We start from the raw sequence: 14,019 nt of genomic DNA, 5'->3' as shown, positions 1-14,019 counted from the left end.
CCTGGTGTGATGCAAGATAAAAATCCACAATTTTACCTGTGAAGACACTTAGATGACCAATAGTGAGGAAAAGAAAAGTAGCTTTCTGGCTAAGTAAGCTCAGTTTCCTAGTTGCTCGTGAAAGATTTAAGGAAAAGAAATTAAAAATAGCCATCAAGTATAAAACACCAATCATGGTGACACATTTTTCCACTCACTATTTTGGATCATTAGGGAGATCAATATAGATCTAAACTCCAAGTTTTGTTAGAAAGAAGAAGTAAGTTTATTGCGTTTAATGAGAATTCCTGTGTGATAGAAATTCAGCACTGCAGAATGGGTTATTTTTCCATATGACAGTGTAGGGAAAGCTCAGACTCAATAGCTTTCTTACTTAATTATGTCTCTGTATTTCAGCATATGAGTGAAATTTTAACAGCCTTATAGAAAATGTATAAATGGATTTGTAGTGACTCTAAACAAACACACATTAATATGTAGCTAATGACAAGAAGCACTTTTCTTTATGCAGCAGCAACTTGTTATTAAGCAGAAGAAAGTTGATACCATGTTGATATTGCACTGCACAGTTCATTTCACCACATTTTTATTTTAACTTCAGGACACTTAGAAATTCCTCTGGGCACCTGTTATTAAGTTTGTCTGAAGAGGGCAGCCTTTCCTAATGCACTTGGAATTTTCTTAATTTGGCAAGGTTACTGTATGCTGAACAAATTGACAAAGGACACGGTCACGATCCCAAGTTTGCCTCTCATTATTGCCTATGTTTTCCTTGAAGTCTCTTTCCACGTATATTTATCGACCAACTCCAAAGAATATTATTATTTTAAATATTTGACCTCTCTGCTAAAATGCAGTCCAATTTCACTTACTCTCTGTGCTAAATGAATGGAGACTTGCTATGAGATTTCTAGAAAGAAATTTAAAGAGAAGGTTATCGGGAAATTTCTGAAAATATGGGTGTCGTTTATTCATTCTCCAATCTAGAAATAAGTGTCTTAAGTGCTAAGAATGCATGTGAATAGAGCAGGGAAATATGTGTCCCTTTCTGTTGACAGTTCTCCTTATCTTTCATATTTTCCATCCTGAACGCCTCTCCAGGTTTAAAAAAGAAGCATTAGCCTGAAAATAGACAGAGTGATGTTACTTTTACTTTTCTTTTATGCTTTAATCATAAAGAAACCTTAAAAAAAAATAATCTTACAGCAAATTCATGCATTGCAATGTTACCAGGAAAGATGAATGGCTACTCCACATTTAGCAATTAGCGTGATAGATTTAAGGGCTCTTAGAAGAATTTATTGCTGTGGTATGCCTTGATCACGGTGCAGGGAGGGGCATTTGAAGAAGCTGGAATGATATATTTTCACAGTTACTGCTGCTCTAGCCACTATGTCGCATCTCTCCTCTTGCAGTGACAGCCAAATTTGAATGCCTGTCTCACCTTCTGTGGTGTCGGGATTTAGATTGCGTGATAGGCCCGGAGGAGAAGGAGCGCAAGCTGAATGCGGGGAGCAAGCACAGGGGCTCAAACAAGGAGAACCTAAAGGCTCCTTCTGGTAGAAGAGGAAGGTAGGTGGAGACAATAGCTGTAGGATTTCACTGCCTTTAGGTAAACAAGCATACTGTTTGCCAAAGAGTATTATCTGGATTACTAGAATCCCGCTATAAAAATCAGGTCCAACACGCTGCTTGGGCAGTAAGAGTGGCAGTGTGGATCCTGTGCAAAACAGCGAACTGTATTCTCAGTAATTCTCTGTAGAAGTGTCTGCAACAAAATGAGAGTGCTTTATGTACCCAGGAGCCTGGCGAGTTTGCTGTGGTGGTTGACAGGTAGTAAACCTCGTACCACTTCACAGTCACAGCGGCTGTCACCCATGCTAGTTATATTATGCTAGCACGGACTACAGTCAAACTGCAGCACAGTGTCACCCCTTCAGTTTGTCAGCTCCTTGTCTCAGCTGGTGATTAGGCAGTATCACTGCTAATCTAGTCAAATGATCCCTTTTTTTACTTTGGTGACTTTTTAGATTTTTTTTGAAGGAAAGTAAGAGCATGAAGACAAATTTCCCCACTGTCACTAGGGTCAAAGTAGCAAATAATTGAATTTCTTCCTCCCACAAACTGGTACTATTATTTAATGCTGCCAGGTGTTTAAGCTACCAAACTCATTGCAACCTCATGTCATTGCCTGACAGAAGGCTTGCTCAAAATCTTATCATTACACAGCTATTTACCTGGTTTTATATTCCTTGGAATTTCCTTGCTACGTTCATTGATCTGAAAACACCCTACATTGGGTACGTTCCTACATTGTCTTTCCTACAGCAACCACTTGCTCAGAAGTCGAGGCAGATTGCTTCAGTTCCTTCCGACCCCAGACTCTACCAGTGACTGGACCGCTCTGAAAAGTACGATGCTTCTTCCTCTTCCTGCCTTAGTGTTGGATGGCTATGAAACAGAGCAGAATTTTAATTTTCCCCCTGCTTAGAAAGCACTCAACTTTCTACACATCAGACAAATAGCTGCGTGCTTGTGCTATGGTCTTCTAAGATGCCAGATCCTCTCCCTGCAGGCCAAAGACCCACTAGCATATTCTTCCTAAATCTTCTAAGAAATTCCACCTTAATTGTGTTTATATCAGCATTTTCTCTTGAGACAACATCTAACTGAAATTGATTGCTTGTTTTCATTTTTTTGGGACTAATCTTCGGAGGGAACATCATGCACTTTGCCAGACACCAATACTCACTGTCTCTCACTGTTTCCTCTGTTTAATGAGTATGTGTCTGTAAAAGGTATGGAGGATGGATTTTTGAGGTTGTAATGAGAAGAAATGTACAAATAATTCTTACATATCCGATACATCTCTATTTTGAAATTGGAAACATGACTTTCTTTTTCCACTCCTTGGGAATGTTTTCAAAATTGGGTTGTAAAAAATTTGACTAAGCTTATTGCGTCTTGGTCTTAATAATTTAGCAGAAATTGCCACCATTTTTCCTGATTGTATAATTGCCTTCTGAATACTTTAAAAATTTGATTCTTCTGAGAATGACTCATTTATCTAGAAAATAGCCTTTTGTTGTTCACTTTTATCTGTCTCACCATCAAAGAGAACATTAGAATACCTCCTCCACCTTGCTATGATTGCATTGTTTGCAAATAAAGATTTTTATTTTTGTGCTTTCCTGGACCTTCATGATCATGTCCTTGCCTCCCAGCACTGAAATACATGTAAAATATTCTGATTAGTACATCTACTTTATACCATCTTTTACTTCAATTTCTGCACTATTGTCTTTTGCATTGTCTTATCAAGGCTCTTCTCTGTTTTGGCTTTATTAGAATCTTCAATGTAAGCATAATTTTCAATTCTTATTATCTTTGGTGAACATTAATAAAAGCAGGAAAGATCCCCACACACCTTTATGAAATCATCCATTGTTTTTATATTTGCATTTGTTCCTCTAATGATTTTTGATAGTCTCTATAGTGTATCTCTGAATGTCTTCTACTCAGCGTCATTCTTCTGTGTGGTCACTTCATTGTCTTTTAACACCTCAGACCCAATATTACTCAAAGATTCTGGGTCACTTTTCATATGTCTTGTCTGCTTTTTTCATGGGACAGATATCTGTCTCAGAATAGCTGCTGGAAGAGAACAGCTTCCACTACAATGAAATTCTTTTACATTCCTGGTGTTATTCCTTTGTCTCAAATCAACATATACCTGTTAATTCCATATTTGCAGACCTATGCAAACTTCTGAAGAAAGTCACATCTTTCAGTCCCGCAAAACTAATCCCATTCCACTGTCTGCCATAACCGACTGTCTTTTTTATAGTTAGTTCCTCACATCTCCTTGTGCCCCAGTGTTTCATTTACTCAGGAAAATGCTGAGAGTCCAAAGGACATAAAAGATGTCATATGTTCCAAGTTCCTCTGATAATGCATCTTATATTTCATTGTGCATTCTTTCAATGGGAGCAGATGTCCTGGTAATATCAGTACTGGTGTGTTTGTTCCCTGACTGATTGTTTAAAGTTACTGATTGCTGGTAATACACCATCGCTCAACATAATACTATACTTACTTCCTACCTTGTAGTCTTTTCGCCACAGAAGCAGCTGCTAACTTTTAAAAATCCACTTTCTGACAATATTATCTCTCATATGGCTGTGATGTGTTCCCCTACCCTCTCTTGTGCTTGGAGAGTTCTTGACCTCAAAGCATCAAATGTTTCCATGTTCTTGTTTTTCTTTTTTCCCCTCAAGCTGAGATGATTTCTCCTCCTTATCTTACTGTGTGTTTCCAAGTCTTGTGACTTTCTTACAATTTCTTAACTGTACATTTTGTGGGTTAAGCATGCCAACTTTATGTCAACTCCATCTGGAAGACTTGAAGGTTGTTCCTCGATCTCTTTGCAGCTTATCTTCAAACCCTCTGGTTTTGGGAGAAAGTGCTGAGTGCGCAGCAAATCATGGTGTACGTAGCGCCTCCACAGAGATGAGAAGTTCTTTCACCATATTAAAATTCCTAAGAAAGAAGTCATTGCTTGTCACCAACAGTAACAGTTGTTCAGCTTGTTCGTGATTCAAGTACGCTGCACTTTCGTTGGCCAATACAAATAGGAATGGAGAAGGAATTAATGGCTACAGTATTGTTGGCTTGAGCTTGACCAGCCAGTTCTGCTAAGGTAGATGTGGTTTGAGATGGGTAGCGCAATCTCTAGTATCAGTTTGTATTTGGTTTGTGAGATATAAAAGGCTTGTGGACTTCATCCTCATTTAAAGATATACTTTGAAATTTCAAATACTTTCATTATTAGTTTCAACAATCAAAATATGGGAGGTCATGAGGTGAAGTTTTTTTGTTTAACACAAAACTCCTGGTTGGTAAGCATAAAGAGAGTTTCTGAAGTGAGGGTATTTTCATCCCTGGCTTTGTCCAGAATTTTTTTTCCTTCTGGGATGCCAAAATATCTATTTAAATTGGTGAACACGAGTGGACAAAGAGAAAGAAGAGGGGGAATCACAGTGTCATGTCAAGCCCTACACCATGGTTCAGAGCCTATGTCAAATTGCTAAACTGTCAAGAATCCACTGTTGGGGTGAGTAATAGATGAATTGTACTACTTTTGGCAATTTCACCTCAAAAACTATGAGTCACTATGTTAGGAATCAAGAATAGACAGTGGATGTAAAATGCAAGTGAGTACTTTAAGTGAGTGCCTGAGTTCCTATAAAAACGTCTGCTGAATGCATTTGCTTCATCAAAGCCCAAACCCACAGGTTCAGAGAGATGCACTCCTATGGTTGACAGCTCAGTCAATATTCCTGCTCTGTCTCTTCCTGTCATAACATTGATTTCTGTAAGCTAGAGGAAGTAATCCCTGATGACATTATGTAGCAATCTCAAGGAAAGCTTGTTTTCCCACTGTGCGCATTTTCATACGCAACTTATAAATGTGTTTCATTTACAACCTCCTTACAAACTTTACCTCTCATAATTCTGCTACATTTTACATCCTGACCACTGTATCCAGATAAACTGCTTTTTAATGCTTTCTTCTTGATTTTGCACTTTTATGGGACAACGTACTTGATGATTCTCCTGCATCATTTCATCACTGCAAAACAATGATGGCACTTTGACGTATGCTATTCACTCAGCTGCCAAGCTAGCTGAGGAATGCATCATGTGCCCTTTGCATGGAAGAGAAGACCATACTGTCATGCCACGTACCATCGTTCCACTGCTGTCAACACCACTACATTTCATTTTGTATCCTAACCCCATGATCAGCAATGTTTGCCATCAAGTGGTAAAAACTGCTGCATAGCTGAAATGAAATTATGTTACTGTGATTAATCTAATTATCAACCTTTTCTGTCTTCATTTTTCTGACAAAAAACAATAATAAATCCATCTCTCTGGAATTTCATAGTGGTAGTCTCACTAGAATGCAGGTAGTTTTCCAGGCAGTTCTGGAGGATTTTAAACTGTGAGTGAGGAATGAGAACCTGAAAATTAATTTTACTTGTATGGTATTGAAGAAACCATGGATCTTTAAAGTATTTGCAATTTGTTTTGTCTTATGTCCAGAGTGGCAGTAGCTATGAATTTCCAGCACAGTATTGTTATTGTTGAAAAATGGGATGAGTTTTCAAAGGGAGCAAGGAATTGTGTATATTTATGGCGCAGGAGTGAAAATGGCTTCATGGGCGAGCGGCACATCTGTAATGAACAGGCTTCAGTGGGGTTTGTCTCCCCATGGAGCCAGGTGTGTACCAAACTGGAAGCGTGGAGACCCTTTCCACTGAGCTGACTCCTCTGATCCCTTGAGACGACATTTGTGAGGAAGAGGCTGTGAAGGATTTAGTATCATTAAGTGTGCGAGGTCTTACCCCACACTGAGAATCAACAAGGCTTAGGAGTGTCTGGAGCCAGACCAGAGGCAGGGGTGGATTGATATGTAGGCATGAAGTCTATGTTGTTTCAGGAGATATTACTGGTTCAAATTTCAGACTCCCTAATTCCTCTAAGCACTATTTTTGATCACGTAGAATCAGATGTCACCTTTTCTATTTAACTTGTGTATATAGAAATTAATAACTTGTCATTTTCTATACTGCATTGTGGTGGAATAAGCTCAATAAATAAAAAGAAATAAAACTCAGTACTTCAAAAACCAGTCCCATCCCTGCCAGTCTGCCACAGATAATGGCAAAAGGACTTCACCCCCTATTTGTTTCTGGAGAGTCATAAAGGACATTATAGTCCTTTATAGTATGAGAGATTAAAACTTTATTTTCACTTGTGTTTCTCTTCATAAACTGCTGTGAAATAAAATAAAATAAACAAGTGAACTCAAAAGCCTGTATCTGTCAATAAGCAGCCATTGAATATTGTTCCTTTTTAACATAGCATCACTGGTTCCTCTTTGCAAAAGCCATAGATATACAAAACTCCATGAAAAAAAGAAAGCAAACTTCAAAGAAAGAACTTCAGTGCCTTAGCATCTTACAGAGTTGTCAGCTGTCACTATTAATTTGTTCAGCAAATGAATTTTTGAATTTAAGGAAAAAACAGGGAAATTCCATAGCAAATAACAATAATAATAATAAAAAGTAATCTAGGTATTGGACAGTGCAAAATACATCCTGAGTTTGATGTCAGCTTTTGCATAAACAGTTGGACTCTCTACTCTTTAAACAAGCAACATCTCCACTAAAACTGATGAGCAAGATACCTGCTGAATGCCAGCAAGATTTTAGACCAGGAAATTGAAAAGCCCAGGAATCGGTAGTATAACATCTATATCATGTAACTATAACGGTATTCTTAAAGAACTACAAGTATAAATCTAAGTAGGTTTTTTCTCAGAAAAAAAAATGGGTTTGATATGATTAAATGTTTAATAGTATCTTCCATTTACTTTCATATATATTTTCTCTATTTATAAGTAAATATCTTTTCTCTTCCCAGCCAAAAAATTTTGACTAATTCCTGAAGGTCAAGACAGTACTTCACGTCTTTACCAGTGAGCTGCATTTGGAAGATTAACACAGTTTGTAGGAGTTCACAAGGTAGTTCAAAAGTACTCCGATTAAATAGCAAATTTGCTACCATAATAATCCTTTAAAACCTAGAAGAGGACAAATTGCCTAGGTCCCTTGGTAGGAAGGAGAACAGGGAGTGTGGGTAGATTTAATTTCACCTAACATTAGCCATCTAAAGTTAGATGTCTCAAACTGGCTGCTTAGCCTCTCTCTCCGGTGAGCGGATGGAAAGGGACAGGTACTTCCAGACAGTAATTCATCCCATCTTCAGATAGTTTTCCAAGCTAATGGGATGAATGGCCGTGCCCACCAGAAGGCTGTGTAAGTTTATTTGACAGTAGAACAAGTTATAAACTTTGGCTTTGTTATCGGAATATATTCTCTCTTTTGCTTTTAGAAATATTGTCAGAGTAACAACACTTGTAACTCTTTCTCTGTGCTCTGCTTTTCTTTCCCAATTTTGAAGTGTGGCCTTATGTTGAAGCTCTCCTTGACTGAGTGAGAAATTATTAACGGACTGTATACGATCTTGACTTGTATTGCATACAGTCACTAACAGCCTTAACCCAAGAATGAAATAGTAACATATCTTTTCATGAGCTCTCCTGTTGAGCCCTACGCAGATTTCCACATAAGTTTTTCTTCTGGCTTCTTGCTATGTTATCTACTGTGTTCAGTAGTAGGAATCTTCTGAGAAAATAGTTTTCCTGCTAGCAAAACAGCAGCTTTGCACATACACTGCATCATTTGCTCTTTTATCTGTGCCACTTTATTGCTACAAAAAGTACTTTTTTCCTGCTCTCACTGGGATTTGGAGGCAGCCTGATGTTTCATCAGCATTCCTCATGTTCAAGGCTTCGGTCCGGCCACGTGCTTGGAGCACGTGTTGTACCTACAGCAGATTTTCTCCTCTCATACTGACTGTTGTCTGGGCAGTGGTGTGCAGACCATCAACTTTCCTCTCTCTCTTTTTTTTTTTTTTTTTGTTCCCATAACTTCCAGCTCAGATACCAGAACCCACATGTCTAACTGGCGGTTTTATTGCCTTCAGAAGTACAGCCTGCTATAAAAATTGCTTTACCTTTCTGAAGCTTTCAGCAGAAGTTCATTGGTCTTTTAAAGTGACTGGTGGTCACCAGCAGCTGTGTGAGTGTGACCTCTCTTCACAGGTGGGGGGAATGAGGAGGAGGGGCAAGGACATAAAGAACAGCTTGGGCAAGCAGGTAATTAGAACAGTCAGTCCTAATTAGTTTTTAATAGTTGGGGAGGGGTTTTTTGTACCTACATATGGCTGAGAGACAGCTTGCAGGGAGCAGAAATGAGCTGGGAAGGTATGAGGGCTGGATGTAAAATTAGCTAAGAGTGAGGGGGTTGCTGGAGGTCCTGGGAGAGTTGTTTGGTTTAGATGTTTCAGATGACGCTGTCTGGGAGCTCTACAAGACCAGACAGGCGGTTTATGTCCAGGCCTTGTGCTCAAGTGCTAATTGTGCCAGAGGTAGAGTCCTCAAATGTTCTGTGTATGTGCTCCTTCTCTCTCAAAAGGGAGAGTGATGAGGAAAGTGATTTTAACTAAAGAAAGGGATGTGGCTTAAGGGGCTAAATGCAGCTCAGGTTCTCCCTAGTAAAACACCTAGTGAAAATGCAACACCCTGAGGTTTTCTGTGTGGTGCAAGCTGTGTGCAAAAGCTATTCATCCAGCAGAGAGCGTGGTCTAGCCTGTGATCTTGGCTGCTAGGTCTGAAGGGTCATACTTCTAAAGGCAGGTGGTTGTCTGATTTCTGCTGATTGCAGTGAAATAGAAGTGAGAGTGTGCATGCATGTGTGTGTGCTTGGAGTTTGTGCATGTGTGGTTTCTTTAACTCACCTGCCTGAAACATTTTAACTGCTGAGACAAGCAGGGGATGTGGTCTAAGCCTTCAGTTTTTTCCTGTTGCCCCTTAGAACTTGGAGAGAAGCTCAGATAGAAGTATTTTCCAGATCTTTCAGAATCTACTCTAAATGATCTGATACACTGCTCACACACAGGAGCTTCTATAAGCCTTTGCTTTATAATCCAGTGTTTTGATTGCCTTGAGATGCCTGATCATGTAAGTGATCCTAATCATTGATCTATAAAATGGGGGGGGGGCGGGAGGAGTCAGAGGGATAGGAGAAATAAATGCTAATCTTAGACCTCTTATACTACTATTTTTACAATTACTTTTTTTTTAAGTGCTTACCTCTTAATCAAATTGGAAGATGGCGGTCAGCTTCTAAATACTTCTGAGGTTCTTGTTTGCAAAGTTAGACAAAAAATTATCTTCTGCTTCTGTCTTTGGAGGTATTTGTCTGCTGGCTGCCTGGCCTAGAAAGGGTTTTCTTGTTTCTCTGTAATATTGTGGTACTGTTTCTCTGTGGGATAACCGTCTTTGGGATGTCCTTGAAACTGAGGTGGAAGAATTCAAAACAGTGATTGCTGTAGAGGAAGTGTACCTACTAGAGGTAACAGGTGTTGGAGTAAGCAATGAAACCAAAGACTGCTATTTATGTGTTTAGGCAGAAGGAATGTATGGGGTTTATTTGACAATGCGAAAGGCAAATATAGATTATATATATATTAAGAAAGGTGTGGTGCTTGTGGAAAAGCATCTTGCTGCAAAACAACTTGCAGATGCTTCCAGAAAAACTTAAGCATCTTGTTAGCTGTAGATTGACCAGTCTTTCTTCTGAAGCAGATGGAGATAGTTTTCATAAGGTTTTGTAAAGCTCAAATCAACATTGTGTGTGGTTCGTCTCTTCTGAAGTTTCTATCAAAAGAAAGTGTTATTCTGTTGCATGGCATATCTGTTTATTAAAAAATGCTTATCCTTCTGGGGGTGTCGGGTAGAAGCTAAACACACTCTACAGTAATGCTAATAATTAAATTTGTAAAATAACTGCTTTTTGATAGACTAACACAAAAGCACAATTACAGCAGTGGCTGTTTCTCATTAGTGGGAATGACATGCTAGCTTTAGAATATGTAATGATGTGTAAGCCCTAGTGGTTATAATTGGCATAGAAAGGTACTATATCCTTGGGTGTTAAAAGCCATAAGCTATTTATTTCATACTTACAAAGAGTATACTACATTGTGGTATAAATCTCACATGGATTGTCTTACTTGCATTTCTTTAGTATAACTTATGTCTATATGGTTCAAATATGAATCTGTCCCCCATTAACGCGCTGCTGATAACATGAAGTTCTGATGAATTGGTATCTCGTATCTGGAAAGCTTGTTTGATTTCAGATCTCATGAGTAGGTAACTCAAATCAACCCGATACAGATAGCCGTGTTGTCACAAGGTTTCTGTAATACCTGAGCTTCCACAATGTAGTAGTGATATACTTGCAAGATATTTGGCTGCTGACTGCCATGTATGGTGTTCTGGGGTTTTTTAGAAGCACCAAATTACCATAAGTGATGGGTGGATTTGGAGAAGCTCGGTGTTATGCTAGGCTCTAACCTAGACTAGGAGTAAATGACATAGAAGTTCATGGTATAAAATAATTTTGAAACTAGGAATGATGTATATTAAAATAATTGGTGGAGTTCTACTAGACACCATAGTGCATTGATTCTTCTGGCATATCAAAGCAGTTTGATTTTAAGGTCTGTATGTGACACACACGATATGGGTATGAAAGTCCATGGCCTGGTCTTTTTCCTTAGTGCTTCATAAAACTAATATAGGGAAGTGGGTGAGAGAAGTATAGGGATAAATTATAAAGACCGTGTTTTTACTTCAAAAAGAAGCTGGTAAATAACTAATATCTTCTATTATTTATTCCAAAAATATCCAAGTTTCACTTTCGAGTAAGGTGACATGATTCTGAAAGAACAATTTTGCTTTATTTACTATGAGTTAAGAATAGCTTCTATAAAACTAGTGTGAAGTATGGAATGAAACATCACTATGAATTGGGGAAAAATACAGATGTAACTCCTCAGAACAGGCAGGCAAATCCCTTTAATGATGTCTTTCTGGAATAAATGTGAATTTAGAGCATGTGTGCTTAATCTGAGTGAATTAACTGGCTGAAGGGTAGTGCTTTGCAGCCCCAGTTTGGGTTAGGGCTCAGCATTTAAATTTGCAATCTAGGTGACATGCAGAAGTTGAGGTGAAAATTGAGGTTCTGAGGTCCAAGGCTGAACAGAGCGTTGGTAGCAAATTTGGCAAACTTTCATCTCTGATTTTAATGCTACTGTATTATATTTATGGTTTCTTGAGGATTTTGGTTAGGGTTTTTTACTATGGGAATTTACGTGGTTGAGATTGGTGAAGTTGACTGTGTGTGTGATGGAGATGTTGGTGAATATTTGACATGTCTATCTTTTATTTTGCAGAGAACTACAGCCAACAAGACTTCTGGTGTTCCTTCCTACAGCAGATGGTCCAGTTCACAGCCCCATCAGGTAATATGCCCTTGTCAAAAAGGATATGAAGCTTAGGTTGACACATGCTTCTTCTTAAAATGAATTTGAGGGGTCTGAGAGTGTTATCTACCTGCATTAGCCCAACTAGGTCGGTCATGCTCATCTCTGAGGTTGTTGCAGGATATCCTGTGGTAAATGGTTAGATGCAGTTGCTGCTCATGGAGTGGCTTGTACAGCTGTGACTCCTGTACCGCAGTGGTACCTCTTTGGGTTGTCAGGGATGGTTATTTTGGCTGGATCCCCCTATCTTTTGCATCTTGTCACTTAAGCTAGAAGTGTGTTTGATGCTCTTTGGCAACACACAAAGGCATGTTCTCCCATGCTGTCCCCTCAATGTTTTTTGTACTGCATAAAACAACTGAGTTGTGAAGTGGTTATGATGACCACAATTTTCAGGAAAACTTGTTATAAAGCCAGACTGAAGCTGGAAAGATGTTCAGTGATAGCCAGGAATCAGTATTATTGTGAATGATTTTTATAATAATAATTTGAATGTTATTCAGGGGTTCTGTTACTTTATCAAAAACAAAAGACTCTTCTGTTTATAGACAAGGACATGGTTTGCTTTGAAATCAAAGAACAATGTATTTCAACTAAAGCAACTTCCTCTTTAAAAACTCTTCAGGTGTTTGTTCAGTATTGATTGTATTAACACTGCTTTACTCCAACCTCTACTTCTGCTTCCTTCTGACCTCTTTCTATTTTTACTTTCTCTTTAAAAAAACAAAAACAAAAAAAACCACCCCCAAAAATCCACCCAAACTCCAAACAAAAAACAAAACCAAATGACCCAAACCAACAATGCGCACACATACACACCCCCCAACACTATGAAAAATTTAAGTTATCCTGGTGAGAAAATCGTTAGACCCTTGATCTGACTTTTTGGATTTTTGTGTGTTTTTTAATGAAGGATATGTATACACTGAGAGGAATTGTATTCAAATTAGGATGGGAAAGAAGTTGGCTAAATGCTTTGTGGACTGTTAGCTACCTACCATCCTTCCAGTCTCAATAGTTCTGCTTTCACAGAGTATTGTAAGAGTCTTGTGCATCCTCTCCATATGAAAGTATGTTCTTTTTGCTTGCTAAGGTTTCCATGTTTTCTTTTTCTTTCACTTTTTGAACATTGAATTTTCACTGTTGGGGGGTAAAAATGATGAATATGTAGGCAGAAGGTTAATTCTCTTCAGTGGCCATTGCTTGCCCCATCTTAGGGGATCAGATGGTGAGCAAGGAAAGGTTTGTGGAGTACCACCAATATGTACAAGGCTGAAACAGCAATGACTGTTCCCCTCTTTCTGTGCGTCTGCAGTTGCCCATTAATGTCAATGGGAGATGCATTCCTAAGTCAGGAGGAGATCATCCTAACAAATCATATGAAATGCACTTTATACTCAACACACTTGATTTCCTGCTTGAGGACGGAGGGGAAGATAAGTACATAATAAAGATTGTTCTTAGTGTTACAACCCTGTCAGATTGCTAGCAGAGTTGAGGGACTAACTACCAGGAATGTTATTTGAAAGTATATCTAGACCATCCAGCCTCTGCAGAAAAAAATTGTTGTACAGTATTAAAGCACGCCTGTGGTAGTTTTCTTCCACCTATCTTTTACCCCACACATTTTAATCTCACCTTCCTTTGTCATTTACACTCTTAATTTTTCTTTTCATCCTTGTTTATTGTAAGCTCTTGTCTTCTGTGTCTTGGATTTAATAAGCTTATAAACTTGCCTCACAGATATTATAAATACCAGTACCAACTGTGAGGATGTATAGCCATGCTGCAGTTCAGTTTGGGAGACCTGAATACTGCTGTGCGCTCTCATGAGCTGAGAGTGGCAAAATATTTGTGTTGGATCAGAGATTTGTATTCAGCCTTGCAACTTGCCAGCATCTATATATAGTTTATTTAAACATTTTTTGAAGATGGCTTTCCAGGAAAGAAAAAGATTAAAGTTCAAATTCATATTGTCTGCATTTTCTTCAGTCT

At 38.6% G+C, this 14,019-nt stretch overlaps 1 protein-coding gene across 4 annotated transcripts in view; it reads left to right on the top strand.

Moving 5' to 3' along the window:
- Positions 1 to 14,019, top strand: part of RBMS3 (RNA binding motif single stranded interacting protein 3) — a 720,759-nt gene that overhangs the window by 94,979 nt on the left and 611,761 nt on the right. For all 4 annotated transcript variants that reach the window (XM_054815906.1, XM_054815907.1, XM_054815905.1 and 1 more), the window contains one exon: positions 11,935 to 12,003. In XM_054815906.1, the coding sequence (XP_054671881.1) occupies positions 11,935 to 12,003 (69 nt within the window). The remainder of the gene's footprint in view (positions 1 to 11,934; positions 12,004 to 14,019) is intronic.

The sequence above is a fragment of the Grus americana genome, chromosome 2 (assembly GCF_028858705.1).
Source record: "Grus americana isolate bGruAme1 chromosome 2, bGruAme1.mat, whole genome shotgun sequence".
Taxonomy (NCBI): Eukaryota; Metazoa; Chordata; class Aves; order Gruiformes; family Gruidae; genus Grus; species Grus americana.
This window is presented reverse-complemented; position numbering and strand designations above follow the sequence as displayed.